The sequence below is a fragment of the Perca fluviatilis genome, chromosome 13, assembly GCF_010015445.1.
Source record: "Perca fluviatilis chromosome 13, GENO_Pfluv_1.0, whole genome shotgun sequence".
NCBI lineage: Eukaryota > Metazoa > Chordata > Actinopteri > Perciformes > Percidae > Perca > Perca fluviatilis.
In genome coordinates this window covers 34,775,658-34,796,130 of record NC_053124.1, presented here as the reverse complement: position 1 = coordinate 34,796,130, position 20,473 = coordinate 34,775,658, and the positions used below count along the sequence as shown (strand labels likewise).

Sequence of the window (20,473 nt, the reverse complement as noted above, 5' to 3'; positions counted from 1 at the left end):
GGCACGCTGCTCGCCTACGACAGCAAATAAAACGGAGACGATGAACAGACACATGAAGCAGGCTTGCCGATGCAGAAAAGATGATAGTCAGCCTTCAATGTCGTCTTTTGTTACTTCTGTCAGGCCGGGCCGGACTCGGACACAACGTGCACAGGCTCGGGTTGGGTAGGACTTGATTTTTTGGGCCCAATCTAAGCTCTACACTACGTGCACTAAACAGGCGCCGTCTTGACTATGAAGCTGAAAAAGGGGAGGGACCAGGAACGTGGACCAGCAGCTGATTGGACGAACGCGTCACACAACCGAGCATAACGGGCGGCTCATTCAGAATACGATCTCGTATTTTACGTAAATAGTTCACCGAAACGTGTTTCTGAAAACATTTTAAGCGAGAAATAGGCTGTGCGGTTGCTGAATCTGTCTTATTTTTTTAATCGACAAAGGTTTAAAAGATTTTCATCAGATTTTGAGAGGCGGCGAGCCGAGCAGACCGCTCGCCATTTCCGGTAAGTGTTTGTTTTAATGTAAGTGGTCCTTTTGGGACGATAATAACCATCGGAATTGGGCACTATGGCAGTAAGTGGTCAGTGCACATTAGCAGCGTACTGACGGAAGTATGCGGAATGAGACACAGCCAATAACTTCGTGTTGTCTTTGTGTTTCCAAAATGTATTTTTTTTACATCAGAAATATGAGTCTCATTCAACCAAATTGCCCTCAAACACAACACGGATGCATGGATGTGATCACAGGAAAAATCTATGATTTGCAGCATTTGAATAGAAATGTTTACATGGCAGCATCGTGACTAATGCTGCGTTCCAGGCATCCCGTAACTCGTGTTTTCACGACCTTCTCCCCCCTTTTTTACATCAGAAATATGAGTCTCATTCAACCAAATTGCCCTCAAACACAACACGGATGCATGGATGTGATCACAGGAAAAATCTATGATTTACAGCATTTGAATAGAAATGTTTACATGGCAGCATCGCTATTATTAAGGTAACTCGTGTTTTCACGACCTTCTCCCCCTGAAAGCGCCCTGGAACGGCAGTCAAACCCCTAACTTACTCCCCCTGTGAACTGGTACCAGATGGTTGTACTCCCAGTTACAGTTTTTGACGTCACACACACATAAACAACAATGGCGCCCCCCTGTTGATGCTGTACAGATGCCGGTGATTAACGGTCAGAAATAGATATAAATAGGCAAAGTAAAGTAATTCTGCACATTTTAATCAAAGAAATACACATACGATTGTGTACTACTACAGGTTATGTTTATTAAATGAAGCCCAAAATATGTCGCCGACTGGAAATCGCTAGTATCAGCTATAGCGCTGGCTATCGTCAACGTTAAGTCGCCGCTAGCTAACGTCAAAGTTAGGTAGCCGCTAGCTAACATCAACGTAGGTAGCCGCTAGCTAACGTCAACATTAGGTAGCCGCTAGCTAACGTCAATGAAGGTAGCCGCTAGTTGACATCAAAGTTAGGTAGCTGCTAGCTACGTCAATGTTAGGTAGCAGCTAGCTAACGCTAGCTAGAAGGGTTTGTGGTGACTTTGCCTGGAACGCTACCATGTTTTGAGTCGTGACTTGAAGTCGTAACTTACGGGCTAAAAATTGTGTCTGGAACGCAGTATTAAAGTTTGACATCAACCTGATCCACACGTTTTCGATCTTAAAAATCAGTCAAAATAATTCATAGTTTCTGCTTTTTTACAACTCAAAAATTAGGTATAATGAGATATACATTAGGCTTATTGACCATGAATTTAAAAAAAAGCGTTAAAAATGTGACAAAAAGCGCCAAAAGCATCGGAAAAAAAGGCACAAAAAAAAAGCTCATTTTTACACAAGGCACAACAAGTTCATGGTCGCCGGCGAGACAATACAAGGGTTAAAGTCCGTTAAATCAAAACTTAACTTGTCCGTGTTTGTCAAAAGAGAACAAAAAGTTTAAAACAAAATAGATAGAAAATGTTCTTCTCTTGTGAGAGACAGCAACCCCAACGTGCCGCCACGGCAGGCAGTTTGATGTTTGACGTAAAGATGTAAATCTTAGATAAATCCGTCCTTGGCTTTGATGGCGTTTTGTATTTTCCTTCATGCTCTCGCTGCATCGCAAAAAGACGCCACCAAACACACGGATTTCTACAACTTTACTAGATCTGGGCAAAGATCACAGCTACAGACGGGACGATTTTCCCAAATCTTAATCAAAATTGGGGTCTTCAGATGGGATGGATCCCTACAGAGATAGACCTTTTAGTTAAAGAGTAAGATCCTTTTAGTTTAACATGAAAAAGCCCCGAAATCACCATCACCAAACTCCACCAGACTCCATGTAAATAATCAGGACTTTTAGCGTGTATAGAGCCAGCATATCTCCACCAGACTCCATGTAAATAATCAGGACTTTAAGCGTGTATAGAGCCAGCATATCTCCACCAGACTCCATGTAAATAATCAGGACTTTTAGCGTGTATAGAGCCAGCATATCTCCACCAGACTCCATGTAAATAATCAGGACTTTTAGCGTGTATAGAGCCAGCATATCTCCACCAGACTCCATGTAAATAATCAGGACTTTTAGCGTGTATAGAGCCAGCATATTTCCACATGTAAATGGGTGAATTAAAGGTTTATTTCAACCAATCCAGAGTGGTGATTGTTGGAACAGTGGACAGACAAACCAAGACAGTTTTTGGTAGTTTTTATTTAATTTCTGTCCACTTTGAATGAAGTGTGTTTTACGATGATAAAATTACTGATTATTTACATGGAGTCTGGTGGGTTTCGGATGTTGATTTCGGGGCTGTTTTGGGGCAATATAAGTTCTCTGAGAATCTTTTTTTATATATCCAAGATAAACTGCTGTTGGGACTGACATTTCCCAAACTCAGTAACGGATATCAAAGTTGACCTTTGCGGTCTTCAGACAGGATGATTTTTCCAAAACAAAGACCAAAATGTCCAAAATGTTTTGCTTTTTTGTTACTTATTAAAGATTCTTTATTCATAAGTTATCCAAACGCTTTGTTTCTTTGCCCAGACGTGCTGCCTGCCGGGCGGACAGAGGCGACAATCAGACAGGAAGCAGAAACACACACAAGACGCACATTCCCCCCGAAAACGGCCGCTTTCTAGGGCAATCTGTTTAATTGTAATAGTTGAATTTTGATTTGATTGATTTCTAGATTTGAGTACAACGAAGTAGATACTCTGGTAGACAAACTTCTGTCATCCATTGTTATAAGGTACAACTTGGGACTTATTTCCCATCATGCTGTCTGCTAGTTTTGGCTCTTTTTTTTTTCAGATTCAAGATTCAGACTAAAGTTTCTGTCTCTAAAGGCTCAGACACACCAACCCAATGACCGACCTTCGGCAGAAAAGGCAGTCGGACTGACAGCCTCCCAGAATTGGTCAAGAAAGTGCCTCCGAACACACCGAAGCGACGCCGACTTGAGCGTATGTTCTGTGCGTGCACAAGACATAAGATGTCTCCATAACAGCAGGCGGCGCTAATCTGTATTGTCGCCCAAAAAATTAAAACCGACAGCTGATTGGACGAACGCGTCACATGGGTCTGGCTTCTCCCCGACCATAATGGCGGCTCGTTCGGAATCTACGATCTCGTATTTTACGAAGATAGTTCACCAAAACGTGTTTCTGAAAACATTTTAAGCGAGAAATAGGCCGTGATGCAGTTGCTGAATCTGTCTTCACTTCAGATCGACCAAGGTCAACAGATTTTCGTCAGATTTTGAGAGGCGTTCGTCCCGCTCTTCCTGCTCGTCATTTCAGGGCTAGCGCTCCACCAATCAGATTGGTAATTGAGTCCGACTGCCCACTGGCCAATTCAACAAGTCAAATCGGCCCAAATGAAGGACGACGGCACAGAACACACACCGAACAGACTCGAGTCACCGACCTCGCCAGACTGTCCGACGGCTGATAATTGGGTTGGTGTGTCGATGTTTCAGACTAACGTTTCTGTCTCTTTGTCACCATCATAACCGTTCGAGGGTAAGTAACATTAAAGTAAAGTAGATACTCTGGTAGACAAACTTTGCAGTTGTTGCCCCGAGACTCTGGAACAAGTTACCCCCCGATATTCGCACATTACAGATGTAGCTCTTTTTAGGTTCAAACTCAAAACTTATCTGTTACGTCTGGCCTTTAATACGCAGCAGTGGTGTGACAATTTCATTCTTTTGTTTCTTTGTAACCTTTTCTGATTTTACTGTTTTCTATGTTCATTGTTTCTATTGTATGACATGTGTTTCTGATGTTAAGCACTTTGGATACCTGCTGGTTGTTGTCAAGTGCTATATAAATAAATTTTGATTGATTGATCTTCCAAAGATCCCTAAACTTCAGGTTTGTACGTAACGTTAAAGTAGCTACTCGGTAAGACATGTTTCTGCCAAAGAACCCATAATTTTAAGTTTCTACGTAACCTTCAAGTAGCTACTCGGGTAGACAGACTATCTGCCAAAGAATTCCTAACTTTTCGGTTTCTACGTAAACCGTTGGAGGGGAAACGTGCGCTTGTGTCTCTGCTTTACTCTCTCAGTGTGATCGTCGCCTCAGTTTAGTTTGTTGGTGGTTAGGGTTAGCTGCCTCTCAGGCCGCCTGTCAGGAAATGCGGTAGTCAAAGGTGTCCTTCTCCATGTAGTCGGTCCAGGTGGAGGATGGCATGCTGCGGTACGGGTCCAGGAGGATCCGGAAACAGCGCACGATCAGCAAGCCCAGGAAGATGAAGAGGATGAGGACGAAGATGAAAGCCGCCCTCTGCTCCAGCGTGAGGAAGGAAGCGGACGCCGTGGCGGAGGACAGTGGCGAAGACGAGGAAGAGAAGTCCGATTCAGAAGCAGAGAAGGTGCTGCTGTAGAGGTCGTCAGCCATGTCGGGACGGTCGGTTTAGACCTCCGTTGCTCCTAAACAGGCGACAAAAGCGCCAGAAAAGGCGACAAAAACGTCGGAAAAAGTGATGAAAACATTGGGAAACTGTCGAGAAAAAGCATCGGAAAACTTGGCCAAGAGTGGCAATACCGTCAGAAGAAAGATGGCCGGGTGGCTCGGCCGATTCTCTCTGTCTGTCCAATGAGAGCGCGTCGACAGGACGGCTTCGTCTTTGTCGGAGTTTGAGAGGAGATGCCTGCAGAGACGAAGAACACAAACTCAACTTAAAGACATGAATGGGGTTCCTTACACACCAAACATTGGAAACAAGCTTCAGAAGTGACAAAAAACGTTGAAAAATGTTGAATAGTTCTACTATATATAAATACTGCACTTTGTTAAAAGAAGTTTAAAGAAAGCACCGAAAAAAGCGAAAAAAACGTCCAAGAACACGTTGAATAGTTCGGTAGACTCGGTGTGATTGTGGGGAAGTTGCAGCGTTGTTGTATTTTTAGATTGGTTGGGTTACTGCCAAAAGACACAAAAATATAAAAAAAAAGTTGAAAACCCCCCCCGACAAAGACGTTGAAAAAAAGCACAGAAACAAAGCGACAAAGACTTTGCCAAAAGTGACAATAACGTGGGAAGATATGACAAAAACCTGCACTTTGTAATACACCAAACATTGGAAACAAGCATCAAAAGTGACCAAAAAACATTGAAACGGCGTCCAAAAAAGTGGCAAAAACTTTGAAAAAGTTGAAAAGTTTGGTGGACTCGGTGCAATTTCGGGTGGAAGTGGCGGCCAAAACCCCACCGACAAACACGTTGAAAAAAAGCACAGAAACAAAGTGAGAGAGACTTTGCCAAAAGCGACAACAAAATCGGAAAATATGACAAAAACCTGCACTTTGTTAAACACCAAACATTGGAAACAAGCATCAGAAGTGTCGGAAAAATTGACAATACCGTCAGACGAAAGACGGCCCGGCGGTTGAGCCGATCCTTTCCGTCTGTCCGATGAGAGAGCGTCGACAGGAAAGCTTCGTCTTTGTCGGAGGAGACGGTCGGAGTTTGAGAGGAGACGCCTGCAGAGACGACAAACACAAACTCAACTTAAAGACATAAATGGGGTTCCTTACACACCAAACATTGGAAACAAGCACCAGACGTGACAAAACATGTTGAAACGGCATCCAAAAAAGTGGTGAAATGTCGGAAGAAATGACTAAAATGACAAACAAATAGGTCGGTAGACTGTGATTCGGGGCTGATGTTGCAGTGTTGTTGCACGTTTCATTTAGTCGGGTAGTTCTTCATGCTGCACTTTGTTAAAACAGCAAACATTGGAAACAAGCATCAGAAGCGTCGGAAAAAATGACAAAAAAGTTGAAAAATTGTCCATAAAAATGGACAATAACGTCCCAAAAACGTTGAATAGTTCGGTAGACTTTGTGGGATTGTTGGGGAAGTTGCAGCGTTGTTGCATTTTTAGTGTGGTTGGGTTAGTGTTCATACTGCACTTTGTTAAACAGTTGAAACATTGGAAACGAGCATCAAAAGCAACAACATTTTCGGAAGAAATGACAAAAAAAGCAACATGTCAATGTGTCTCTTCAGACACTCTGTTGTTTGTATTTTGGGCCTCGTGTTTGTGCTAAAATCACAAGAATCGGAGCCCAGACATCCAGTAGAAATGTTCTGGAGTCATTAAGACTTGTTGTCGTGGGCGAAATGTTTGTCAGGACATTTTGTCTGTTTCACAAGTAAAACGTCTTCATATTCTTTATAACGGCGCTGTTGTTCTCACGCCAGCAGCGTGTGGGCGACAATTTGTTTCCAACAGATCGCCGTGGATAGAGAGAGAGAGAGAGAGAGAGAGAGAGAGAGAGAGAGAGAGAGAGAGAGAGAGAGAGAGAAAGAAGGAAAGAAGCTCTTCATTTGCTCCCACGTGGAGATTAAAGCCAAACTCATTGGCTTCAAATGTTGTTTTTCTCAGTCTTCCACAACCTGAAAGTTAATCTAAGTTGGAACACACACACACACACACACACCTGAGCGCCTGCACATGCACACACACACGCACAGACACACATGCTAACACACACCTGAGAGCGAACAAACACACACGCTAACACACACAAACACACACACACACACACACATACATGGAAACACACGCTAACACATACCTGAGCATGTACACACACACGCACCCACATAACTTGTTGGAACACACACGACATAACTCGCTGTCTTTGAATCAGGAGTCTTGAATAGGGTTGGGTATTAAATATGCAGTAACCAGTGTGACTTGGTAACGAAATGCACACCCACATACCCACACACACACCCACATACCCACACACACACACACACACACACATACACACACACAACTGAGCGCCTGCACACGCACACACATGCACGGATACAACACACACCGAGTTAACAAACACAAACACGCCATGTCACACAAAATACAATACAACTTGTTGGTAAATAGCATACCATGACAATCTGCCCTAGTTGTACAAAAACTCTCCCATTCTCTCTGCCGATTCCTCTCGTCTGTTTCCACTTTTGTCTCCATAAAAGCTCAGTTTTTCAGGGTCGGCAGCTTTTAAAAACTTAAGTTCTGGGTTCTCTACATTGTCGGCAGTTTATATATCACTACATAGCAGCTTCTAGGCATGTTTCTGTTGTTTGCTAGCAGACAGAATAAAGACGACGAGGAAACCTTCATGCATCACAAGTCAACAGAGAGTTGTTTCCCCCTCTGGTGGGGGCGGGACTTAAACACGCTCTGTCTCTATAAGAGCAACTAGACGGCAGACAGCTACTTCACAACAACAGTTTGAGTATCTCAGAGTTTAGGGTTAGGGTTAGTTTAACAAGGTGCACATGAATGCACCCTGGAGCAGCTGAAGGCTACCCCGGAGCTAACGTTACTGTGTCTTTAGCTGCATGCTCACACCCGGTAAGCTACGCCGTGTGTGTTGTCGTGTTTGTCTTCGGATGTGCGCATGTAGGCGAGGGTGAAGAGAGAAAACTACTGGGGGGGAATCGCCGATTCTGCTGTTAATGTCGAGGCAAAATCACAAGCTCATATATTTATCGATTTCCACCTACTTGTATGTACATAATAGCTAAATGTGTTTTGTTTTATGTAAATATATTATGGTATATTTCTGTGCAAGTACTTTGAGAGCAACATAAAACCATCTAAACCTATCTGTCTGTCTGTCTCTCTATCTATCCATACATCCATCGATCTCTCTCTCTCTCTCTCTCTCTCTCTCTCTCTCTTTCTCTCTCTCTCTCTAATCATAATGCTAATCTTTATGCTTTAGACCTTGTGTTATCTAATTTTAATACATTCATGACATATCTGGGGAAATTGGCTTTTACGTGCATCTCATAACTGATCAGTTTAAACAAACACATTGAGCCGACTGCAGGACGTCCACTGAGGATTTTGCTGAGTCAGCAACGCACAGTCTCCCCTACCTCCCTCCCTTCTTCCCTCCCTCTTTAATATTTCACCGCCGCTCTTTTTCTTCTACATTTTCATTCAGTTCAGCTTCAGTTCCCAAAGTTCTGCAGGAGATTTTTTTAAAGAAATGCAGCTCGTGCTGATTGTGTCTGGCCTGGAGAGAAATTAATCCGTTAAAAGTTGTTATATGGATTAATTTGAAGTAATTTTGAGCTGAGACATCTTAGGGAAAACACACCTGAGCGCGCACACACACACACACACACACACACCTGAGCGCACACACATAGTGCGTGGCACTATTTTTGTGGGGACCCGTCATTGACATAATGTGCACAGACACACACACACACACACACACACACACACACACAGTGTCCCTCCAGGCTCCAGCTCAAGCGTGAAAACCTAAAAAAAAGGTAATTAGATTTGATGGAAAATATCACGCCTGACATCGTCAGCCTCTCTCTACAAGAAGTCATCACAGCGAGCTGGCCAAAGCCTTTGAAGAACCATCTCCGTAAAAGAACAAAATCTAAAGAAATGTAAAAAGTTCCCAAAAGGTCAGAACTTCGTCACTGAGCTCTTCTTCATGTAAAGAACCTGCAGAAAGTTTCGGCCAGTTTAACCGAGCGATGGAGATATTAAAGGGTCACAAAGTCAGTTTAGTCTGTTTGTCCTTCTCAGCCTGCATGGACCTTTATCACTGCTAGGAAAAGCACAGGTGTATTCAAACCCTTTACTGATGGCTGCATTCCACTTAGGAGAGGTCCTGGTATTATGCATGCTGACTCACTGAAATAACTTACTGGGACACTTGATGGAATTGAGCCATCGTTAAGGTGATCAATTTCAGCCGTGCTTTTCCTACTATGACAAGTCAAAAATGTCTGCTGTGAAGAAGGTCCATAGCCTGTAAGTAGATTTCTAGGATAAAGCCTGACATCCGGAGCATGATGTCGTTCTCAAACTCTGTTCTCCTCGAGTAAACAACAACAACCTTCGAGCTAGCGAGCTACACGCTGAAAATATCAAGTTTTGAGCAACATTTGGATCGTGCAACAAGGCAGGTCTGCTCGTCTCTCTTTCGGGGAAAGATTGTAAAGATTTACAAAGAATATGTTTAGGGCATTTCCTCTCTAACTGGGAGGTTTTGGGACTGATTGGGATTGCTGTGGATCAAGTACACACTAAGAGCCAATGAGGTTTAACCATTTATCATCTTATTTAAATAGCTCACGTTACTGTGTTAACATATAGTTAACAGTTAACTTTTTCTGTAATTTGGGGTGTTATTTTGTGTCTCTGGTGCTTCCACACGCGTACAAACTTGGAAAAAAAACATCCATGCTCATGGGCGTCAGTTTGGTTTGAAATGTGCTGGGGACAGAGACACATTTGGAAGTGCATTTTCAGAAGTGCTGGGCACAATGACGCATTTTTTATTTTTTTTTCTCTTTCGCGCAGATCATGTTTTGAAAGACGCCGTCCTGTAGCTTACTAATGTAAATGAATAAAAAATGTATACAAAAATGTGATGATGTCCCAACACGTTTTATGAAGAAGAAAGCAGTCTTGTGCCTGAATGCGCATTGAACGATAATTCATGAACCCGTTCATATTTTGGGCGAACATGAACTGAATGTACTGTATTACTGCCTGATGAACGTTACCGTGCACTCCTTCATTCTGGTGTCTGAACTGCACGCTCTCTCAGTTTAACTTCGTCCAATAGGGTGCCAGATTTCTATAGAGCCTTCCAGGCCAAAACCATGGCTAAAACACACCGTAAACAGGCCTTCATATGTAGCGGGAAAAACACCCAATCTGGCAACACCAGCCACCAATGTCTCACCGCCGCATGCGTCATCACAACAAAAAGCAGCGTGGAGGCTTCATATGATCATTTAAACCAGTTTTATGACGAGGTCAGTGAGGATGGAAAAATCTGACATTTCTGGGCAAACTTTGCCCGCCGGCTTTCAAACAGAAAATCCACACTTCAGTCACATCCACAGCAAACCTGAAACGGCACGCTCAACTGAAGCAACATATGCAAAAAAGAACTATGAACTAAGTTCATTTTTGGAACTGTGAACTTAGTTCAAAATTTTGAAGTATGAACTATGAACTGAACTAGTTCATTTTAAAATTTGTGAACTGAACTTTGAAGTAGTTCATGTAGAAAGTGAACTTTCCCAACACTGGAAGAAAGCCTTAAGTTTTCAAAAAGCATTAGACATATGACCCACTGTGTTCTGCTTCATGTGTCGATGTACCATGTTGACAATGTGACATCAGACTCAGAGAGAGGAGCTGTGCAGGATTTAGAAAAAACACTTCTGGGGTACTTTTGGGACACTGAATAACTGTAGAAAGAGTTGCTTCTGGGGTTTCAATGCAAACACAATCGAATTGAATGGAGAGATTGATTCCTACAGATCAGGGGTAGTTTCAGTTCAACTCTGAAAAAAATAGCATTTCAAAACGGAATCTGACAATCCCTTGAGAAAGACAAACACAAAGCAAAAGTCCCCGGCTCCTTGGAGATATGTAGGAAAAAAAAGTTTATCCGAAGTTACAGCGCAAGTGAACGGCGTTGAAGTGCGAGCAGGCGGCTGAGTCTATGCACCGTCCCGTGGAATAAAGGTGCCAGCGCTTCAGTTATATTGTGCAGCACAATATTTGTAGTTCTGCACCACAGAATGTCTGTGTCTGTGCCTGCCCTGTGGGGGTAGTAGAGATTTTTGTGGATTTGTTGGCATCTGTCACTCAAGAATTATATGAGTTATGAACTTTATTTTGTTTAACTAAATTGTGCTCAAGGTTTTCAAAAAAGGTGGTCGGTACAAAATGACTCATGATGAAATCTCATAGGTTAATACTCATATGTTCATGCTGTTTTGAGTGAGATACGGTTTCTGAATGTGTCCTGCCTTCAATCTCCGGGTGAGCTGGTCAAAATCTGCAGGGTTTTCTACATCACTAGCCGAAACGAGGGGGCTAAACCATTCTAGCGCTAGCATTCTAGCAGTTAGCCCGCTCGTACTCAATGGCAAAACACAGCTACAACACACACGAGTTCACCATAATCTACAAAAAAACTACTTCCATGTCCCTGTTCTGCAGGTATTCCACGCTAAGTTGGAAGTGCGCCCTCGTTTAGAAGAAGTCTCCCGGCTAATCCTGCCTTGTACTGACTGTAGTTAGAGAAACAGCTAGCTAGCTCATGTAGTCCTTACCTAGCTACTGCACATGTGTGAATCCCAACAAAGATGGTACAGAAGTAAGATGTCTCACTCTGTAGCTAAAATAGAGACCTGAACACACAGGATGAAAAGAGGAGCTGCAGCAATGTGCAGTACAACAAAAATATGGTGTTTTTTGAAAATTAAACCAAGTAAACCTATTCTACTACAACCTCAAAATACAATTATGAACCTGAAAATGAGCATAATATGGGTGCTTTAATATTGTAAGTTGCATTTTCTTTTGCGGGGTGCAAATGTTCCACCAAAACAAGTCCCTTCCTGAGACTATTTAGCAGAGCCGCTGTTGCTGTGTTGCTGCGAGACTACAGCCTGTAAAATGTCGGGTTTAGAGACTAGAGATGTGTAATGTGTCGTGCAGCCTGGATGTGTGGAATTTGGCGTGGCTGTTTTTATCAGTCAGGGAAGCTCTATAGAAAGCCTTTTGCATTATGACAAATGGGACCTTTAATACGACCCACTAAACCCGTTTTCAGGGGAGAAACTAACATTGACTGCTGGTATAATATACGTATACGTATATATTTTTAACGTAACCTTTATTTATTCAGGGAAGGCTCACTGAGAGGCAGCCTCTCTTTTGCAGGAATGCCCTGATCCCATTCACACAGTTCCACATTCATACCTGGAAGCTGCCCAGTACAACCACAGTCTGATCTGCTGGCCACCGAGCAGCTCCACTGGAGCGGTTGGGGTTAAGGGCCTTGCTCAAGGGCACCTCAGACATTATCCTGTTGGTCTGGGGATTGAACCAACGACCTCCCAGTCCCAAGCTTGCGTCTCTAACCTTTAAGCCACCATTGCACTAATAACGTTCTAACTTCCTCCTTCACTCCAGTCATATTTCATGTTGAAAATGTGATGTGAATGTGAACACGCTAACTGAAAAGATACTCTCATTTTATCGTTTCATTTGTTTTTTGCATATTAGGATTGAAGGTGTCCAGCTGGTGTGTCTCTTTCTATTTTATATTCTGTGTCTCTTCAGTCAACCCCAACACGCCTGTTTGTTGTTGCGTAAGATGCTTCGTGCTGGTGGAGGTGGAAACGAGACACAGCGAAGAATCCTGCTGGAAAATGTGTCGGTGTGGGAGAGAGGGCGGAGGAGTGAGCGTGGGCGAGAGAGGAGGAGGATGTCAATCTGTGAGAGAGAGAGAGAGAGGGAGAGAGAGAAAGAGAGCGAGAGAGAGAGAGAGAGAGAGAGAGAGAGAGAGAGAGAGAGAGAGAGAGAAGCCTCTGCAGACTGTGCTGAGCCAACATATTAAATGTTTGATTTTCTTCTCCAACTTTTCTGACACATAAGAAATATAAAGCAGGTTTTGTACAGAAACAGCAAATTGAAAGTGTTGAGAATAACATCGGGGGAGAACATAGCACATGTTTTGTGTCTCTTTTTTGTAATTTGCAGCTCAAACTGGTGTTTGGAAGATCAAACGCAGCAAATGTCTTTTGAACCAACTGCAGATTTACATCATAAACTTTTATTCTCAGATTGATTTTTGTATTTTAACAAGTTTTACTGGATGAAAAGGTTAAAAAAACAACCTGCATCATGTTTTTCTCTCTCCAAGTTTATGTTGTTGTTCAAAATGAAAAAGACTCTAGCGGACTTCGAGCCATGACTGTACAAAACATGTTACCTCAAATTAATCGTTAACTTAAGTGTAGTTGGCGAGCCAGCCAACCCGCCTCCCAAAATTACATTTGTGCACACCAAAGCTGAATTTCTAACGCTTGTGTTGTCTTCCCGTCAAACATCAAGCAAATTGTTGTGTTTCTGGGTCAAAATTTAAAATTAAAACTTTTTTTCAGCGCCTTTTTACGTTTTTTAAGCTTTTTCCAACATTTTCGGCACGTTTTTCAACGTACTAATCATTTATTGTACTTGTGAAGAGCGCTGTAGAGAACCATCCACGTTATTCTTCTTTGAAAATTTGATTGAAAGAAAACCCCAATTTCTGATATAGAAACTGGATCAAATTTAACCCGAGGACAACATTTGAGGGAATTGTATTTTCCAGTGACCGGCGAACGCTGTGAAACGGTCACCGTTTTATACACATCACACATCTTTTGAAAGAAAACTACTTTAGGAAAATAGTATTGTTTGGGTAGTTGGCGAGCCAGCAAACCCGCTTCCCAAAATTACATTTGCGTACAACAAAGCTGGATTCTTAATTCATTTCGGAGGGAAACATATTTTTCCAGTGAAACAAAACTACTTTAGGAAAATATTATTGTTTGGGTTAAAAAAAAGTATGTTTTTACATCTTTTCGGAGCTCCTGGACATATGGTTAATGAGAACAGGCTGTTAAAACACGTGGTTAATGCTCTGTATTGTTTTGTTGTGGTCACTCCCCCAGGCCGGCTGGGTAACGGCCTTCACACGTTGTGAGTCGATGCAGAGACTCTGCAGCAGCTGATTCACATGCAAACCGCAGCTTGGTTTCTGTTCCTGAAACCAAACTGGCCTTCAAAACTGCTTCAGGCTAAACCGCCTCATGTGTGTGTGTCTGTGTGTGTTTTGTGTGTGTGTGTGTGTGTGTGTCTGTGCATGTGTGTGTGTGTGTGTGTGTGTGTGTGTGTGTGTGTGTTGTGTCCTGTTTTTTTTTTTTTGCATGTGTGTCTGTAGGCATGGGTGTGTGTGTGTGTGTGTTTGTTTGTATACATGTGTGTCAGTGTGTGTGTGTGTGTCTGTGTGTGTCTTTATGCGTATCTGTCAGCGTGCGTGTGTGTGAGTCTCTCTGTGCGTGTGTGTGTGTGTCTCTGCGTGTATGTGTCTGTGTGTGTGCCTGTCTGTGTGGGTTTCCTCTCTGCAGGTAAAAGTTCAGGCATCAAAGCAAGGCACCGATGCTGTCAGGGGTTGATGGTGAGAATCCCACAGAGAGAGCAGCTGAAGTTTAAAGAGAAACAGATGTGTTTATGTAAAATATTTAGTTTCTTCCAAACTTATCTTCATATTTTTTTCTCTCTTTTTGACAGAAATGTCTTCAGCTCCGGGCAGTAAAGAGACGATGAAGATGACGAAGTGACTCTGACATCTGTTGTTATTGACGTTGCTAGACTGTATCCCTGCCGTGTTTGTTGTCGTTTCACTTTGTTTTACATTTTAATTGTTCACTGAGTTGTGAGTTTGTGTGCTGCTTCCTCTGTAACACGTCGCCTTGAAGGAAATGTTTTGACATTTTGGGAAATGTTTCCATCTTTGGAAGAGGATAATTATAACTGTAGTACTTTCATTTGAGAATTTACAGTATAAATGCCGTTTATTATTTCATCTTTGATTTGACTTCATCTATTCTTTTCCTCCACGCATACGTTGCTGTGTTATTCTAAAATCTGACACACAGACATACACACACATACACACAGACATACACACACGCAGAGACACAAACACACACACGCACAGACACAGACAGATACGCATAAAGACACACACACACACACAAACACTCACACACAAACAATCACACAAACACACACACAATAACAGAGAGACTCACACACACGCACACATACACACAAACACACAGACACACACACAGACACGCACACACACACAAAGATACGCATAAAGACACAGACACACACACACAGACACACACACAGACACAAAATCAGACACACAAAATCACACACACACACACATATACTCCAAATGTTCCTAACTTGCTGAGGTTTTTTATTAATGTAACAGCTGAGCAGCTTTTTGTTATTCCTGATAAATATTTGACTCAATTATTAATCATTTCCTCTGGCGTTGTGTTGACTCACGAATACAAGATGAGAAGTCGAAGTGTGGAAACAGGTAACGTTCAGAAACAGCCGGAGGCGCCAGCAGACGGTGGGGGGGGCACAAAATCAGATTATATAATATATATATATATATATATATATATATATATATATATATATATATATATATATATACATATATATAAATAAATAAATTAATTAAAATAGTTCACTGTATAGTGTGTCCGCAATTTTGTAGTGGTGGTTGAATTCTCAGTGGTGAATTTCATTCACCATATAGTATATTATAAAATACCCACAATGCACTGCTAATTTGTGTGTACATGCGATGTGCCCTGTATTTAACAAAATCCAATGCGTATATTTATATATCTATATACATATATCATACACACACACACACACACACACACACACACATACCAGCATGCACACACGCACGCCCTTACTGCACATATGTGTGTATGTATGTATAATATGTGCAGTATGTACAGTATGTATGTATATGTGTATGTATGAATAGTGAGGGAATACAGTTAATGTCAGACAATCACCAACATGAAAAGGTTTGTTGAAAAGGAAGCAGTTAGTAGTCATGGATGATCTGGTGCTTCCTGTTTCATGCAAAAAAATCTTTTTCAAAAATCTGTTTTTGATGAGTTTATTACTGAGCCCAGCCATCACGGGCCGCCCCGTGACATTGCACGCTCTGATTGGCCAGCAGACCGTGAAGGAGTCGACACGTGAGCTCAGTTTGTCTGTTTCTGTCTGTTACAGTAACAGTGTGACTGAACTGTCAGATGAGTCTCAACAGAGCTCCAAATCTGTGACATGGGGAGATTATTAATACACACACACACACACACACACACAGCTCCACCCTCTCTGCAGGGAGTTGGATGAGTGGCGCTGAGCTACAATCTGTTTGACAGATGACGTGTGTGTGTGTGTGTGTGAGTGTGTGTGTGTGTGTGTAATGAAATGATGCTCCACCATCATCATCGTTATCATCATAGGGTTACAAAACTATTGACCACCATTACCCCCTTGTTACTGTCAAACATATAAATCATGATGTATCTGTGTTTGTGCGTGCATGTGTGTGTGTGACTGTGTGTGTGTGTCTGTGTGTGTCTGTGTGTGTCTGTGTGTGGCTGTGTGTGTGTGTGTGTGTCTGTGTGTGTAATGAAATGATCCTCCACCATCATCATCACTGTCATGATCATAGGATTACATAACTATTGACCACCATTACCCCCTTGTTACTGTCAAACATATAATTCATGATGTATCTGTGTGTGTGTGTGTGTGTGTGTGTGTGTGTGTGTGTGTGTGTGTGTTGTGTGTGTGTTCGCGTGCGCGGGTGTATCGGCGTCCAGCCGGCGCCGATGACTCACGTCAGACTGACAGCAGAACTGATCATTACGATGATTACAGCCAGAGATCAGAAGGGACGACTGCAGATCAATAACCATTTCTGTGTGTGTGTGTGTGTGTCTGTGTGTCTGTGTGTGAGTGTCTGTGTGTCTGTGTGTGTATGTATGTGTATGTCTGTGTGTGTGTGTTGTGTGTGTGTGTGTGTGTGTGTGTGTATGTCTGTGTGTATATGTCTGTGTGTGTGTGTGTGTCTGTGTGTGTGTGTGTGTGTGTGTAAGTGTATGTGTCTGTGTGTGAGTGTGTGTGTGTTTGTGTGTGTGTCTGTGTGTGTGTTTAAAACACGTTTCAATGTAATATTTATGTTTCTGCATGCGTGTATATCGAGCGGCGCGTCATTAGCAAAAAAAGAGAAGAAAGGTCACTTCCTGTTCCCTCTGAGGGGAATTGAAAATCAGATGACAGCTACAGTTTGTTTTCTTTTCAAAACATTTTCAAACATTTTGAAAAAATTTTTATACTTTTTTATTCCAGCATTTGAAGTTTAAAAAAAAAAATGTCTTTGTTGCTTTTTTCATTGTTTTTTTTCTATGTTTTTGTCAATTTCTTTTATATTTTTGTGCTTTTTTGAAAGTGTGTTGCTACTTTTCAAAGCTTTAATACGTTTTTGCAGCTTTTTTAGACACTTTGGTCTAACACACACACACACACACACACACACACACACACACACACACACACACACACACACACTTTTAACAACATCCGAAGGATGACCACTGATTGGTCCACAGCTGTTCATGTTATAACTGACTTTACAAACAATGATTAACACCGAGATGATGCTCAAATGTAAACAAAAGGAGTAGTTATATTTATACGATGTAGATCCTTATATTTTACTCTGATTCTGTCAAGGGCTGTGTTTGAATTATTGTCAACTATATAAACTTTTATTAAATTTAACCCATGTACATATAACTTTGTGTTTTTCTGGGTAAAAATTACAACATTTTACTCGTCTTTTTTAGCGTACTTTTTATTATAATTTTGTCAATTTTTTAACAAGTTCTTTTGTTGCTTTTTGCGATATTTTTTTTTGTCACCATGTTTCGGACGTGCACGCAGTGACTATGAATCTTTTCCACTGGAAATTATGATGGACAACGGGATCACAGGAAAGATCAACAGACCCACGGTGAGGCGACGCAGGCGGAGATGTGAGAGGAAGCAGAAGCGGGGTAAGCGAGCCGGCATTCATGCTAGGCTACGACGATGTCCGCACAAACCTGCTATGCCCAGCATCTTCCTCGCCAATGCCCGCTCCCTTGTTAACAAACTGGACGACGTAAGGTTGCGGATTACCAATAACCGCTTGGATTGCTGCATCACGGTGATAACTGAGACCTGGCTGCATGATAACATCCCTGATCTAGCCATGGAGCTAGCAGGCCGCTCCCTCTACCGTGCAGACCGCACAGCCGACTCCGGTAAGTCAAGAGGAGGAGGCGTGTGTGCATACATCCACAACAGTTGGTGCACAGACACTATTGTCAATGAGAGACATTGCTGCCCGGATTTGGAGTTCCTGATGCTGAAATGCAGGCCTTTCTATCTGCCTAGGGAATTTTCAGCTGTTTTTATTACTGCTGTCTATGTGCATCCCAGAGCCAATGCTAAAATAGCCATGGGTAAGCTGTATGATGCCATATGCAAGCAGCAAAACAGACACCCGGACAGCATATTTATAGTAGCAGGGGATTTTAACCACACTAACCTGAAGACAGTTCTGCCCAAATTTTACAAGAATGTGAACATTAAAACAAGGAATAACAAAACACTGGACCAGGTGTATACAAATGTTCCCGGAGCCTATAAAACCCAGTCTTCACCTCATCTGGGACAGTCCGACCATCTATCCCTGCTCCTGACACCAGCCTACAAGCCCATCATCAGTAGGATCAAACCTCAGGTAAAGACAGTGCAGATCTGGACTGCAGACGCCTCCTCAGCCCTGCAGGACTGTTTTGATGACACCAGGTGGGAGCTCTTTGAACATACAGACATTGAGCACCACACATCCACAGTCCTCTCCTACATCAACTTCTGCACGGACATTGTAACAACAAAGAAACAAATTACAGTGCTCCCCAACCAAAAGCCCTGGTTTAACAACAGGGTGAGGGAGCTGCTCAGAGCACGGGACATAGCGCTGAAATCAGGGGACAGGGAGGAGTACAGGAGGGCAAGGGCCAACCTACACAAAGGCATCACATCTGCTAAGCGGAAATACAAACAACGCATTGAGGACAACTTCAATGACAACAACCCTCGTGCAATGTGGCAGGGTGTAAAGAACATCACTGGCTATAAACAGAGCAACAGTAACACCACCTCACCTGACTCCTCTCTCCCAGACCAGCTAAACATCTTCTTCGCCCGCTTTGAAGACTTCAGCTCCAGCTCCAACAGGGGACCGGACCCACATACAAGCACCACCTCCTCAGAGAGCGACCAGCCACTCACTCTTCTGACCTACCAAGTAAAGAGAGCACTACACAACATCAACTGTAATAAAGCAACAGGGCCTGATGGGGTTCCAGGGCGAGTGCTGAAGGAATGCGCTGACCAGCTCGCTCCAGTATTTACAGGCATTTTTAACCTGTCACTACAGCAAGCCATAGTCCCCACCTGTTTGAAAACCGCCACTATAATCCCTGTACCAAAAACCTCAGCTATCACAAGCCTGAATGATTACCGGCCAGTGGCACTCACGCCAGTGATCATGAAATGCTTTGAGAGACTGGTACTGCCCCACATCAAGGCCCACATCCCTCCTGACTTCGATCAATATCAATTTGCATACAGGACCAACAGATCCACTGATGACGCCATCTCAGTAGCACTGCACACAGCCCTCACACACCTGGAAACCCCCAACAGCTATGTTAGGATGCTATTTATTGACTATAGCTCTGCATTCAACTCCATCAACCCAGACAAATTGACTAATAAACTACAAACACTGGGTCTAGGAGACCTTCTCTGCCGATGGATCAAAGACTTCCTCACCAATAGACCCCAGCGTGTCAGGATCAGCCATCATACCTCCTCTAGCATTATTCTCAACACCGGCGTCCCCCAGGGCTGTGTCCTCAGTCCAGTCCTTTATTCACTCTTCACCCACGACTGCACCTCCTCCCACAACTCCAACACCCTCATCAAATTTGCTGATGACACAACCATAGTTGGACTCATATCAGACAATAACGAAATAGCTTACAGGAAAGAAGTCCAGACCCTGTCAGCTTGGTGTAAGGACAATGACCTCAATCTCAACACCAAGAAGACAAAAGAAATAATAATTGACTACAGAAGGAACAAAATAAACCACAACGGACTGTGTATCAACGGGAAGGAGGTGGAGAGGGTGGCAAGTTTTAAGTTCTTGGGAGTGCACATTGCAGAGGACCTGACCTGGAGCCAGAACACCTCCCATACCATTAAAAAAGCCCAACAGAAGATGTTCTTCCTGAGGACCCTGAAGCGTAATGGGCTCCCTCAGGAACTCCTGAAGCGCTTTTATCGCTGCACTATTGAGAGCACCCTGACATACTGCTGCACCGTGTGGCACTCCAGCTGCACTGCAGCAGACAGAAAG

At 42.9% G+C, this 20,473-nt stretch overlaps 1 protein-coding gene across 1 annotated transcript in view; it reads right to left on the bottom strand.

Moving 5' to 3' along the window:
* Nucleotides 1–3,668: 3,668 nt before the first annotated feature.
* The window catches only part of LOC120571426 (cortexin-3-like), a 74,348-nt gene continuing 57,543 nt past the window's right edge, over nucleotides 3,669–20,473 (bottom strand). Inside the window, exons 2-4 of the mRNA XM_039820370.1 lie at nucleotides 5,883–6,001; nucleotides 5,064–5,169; nucleotides 3,669–4,948 (exon numbers count right to left, since the gene is read on the bottom strand). Of these exons, the coding sequence (XP_039676304.1) occupies nucleotides 4,647–4,916 (270 nt within the window). The 5' untranslated portion in view covers nucleotides 4,917–4,948; nucleotides 5,064–5,169; nucleotides 5,883–6,001 and the 3' untranslated portion in view covers nucleotides 3,669–4,646. The remainder of the gene's footprint in view (nucleotides 4,949–5,063; nucleotides 5,170–5,882; nucleotides 6,002–20,473) is intronic.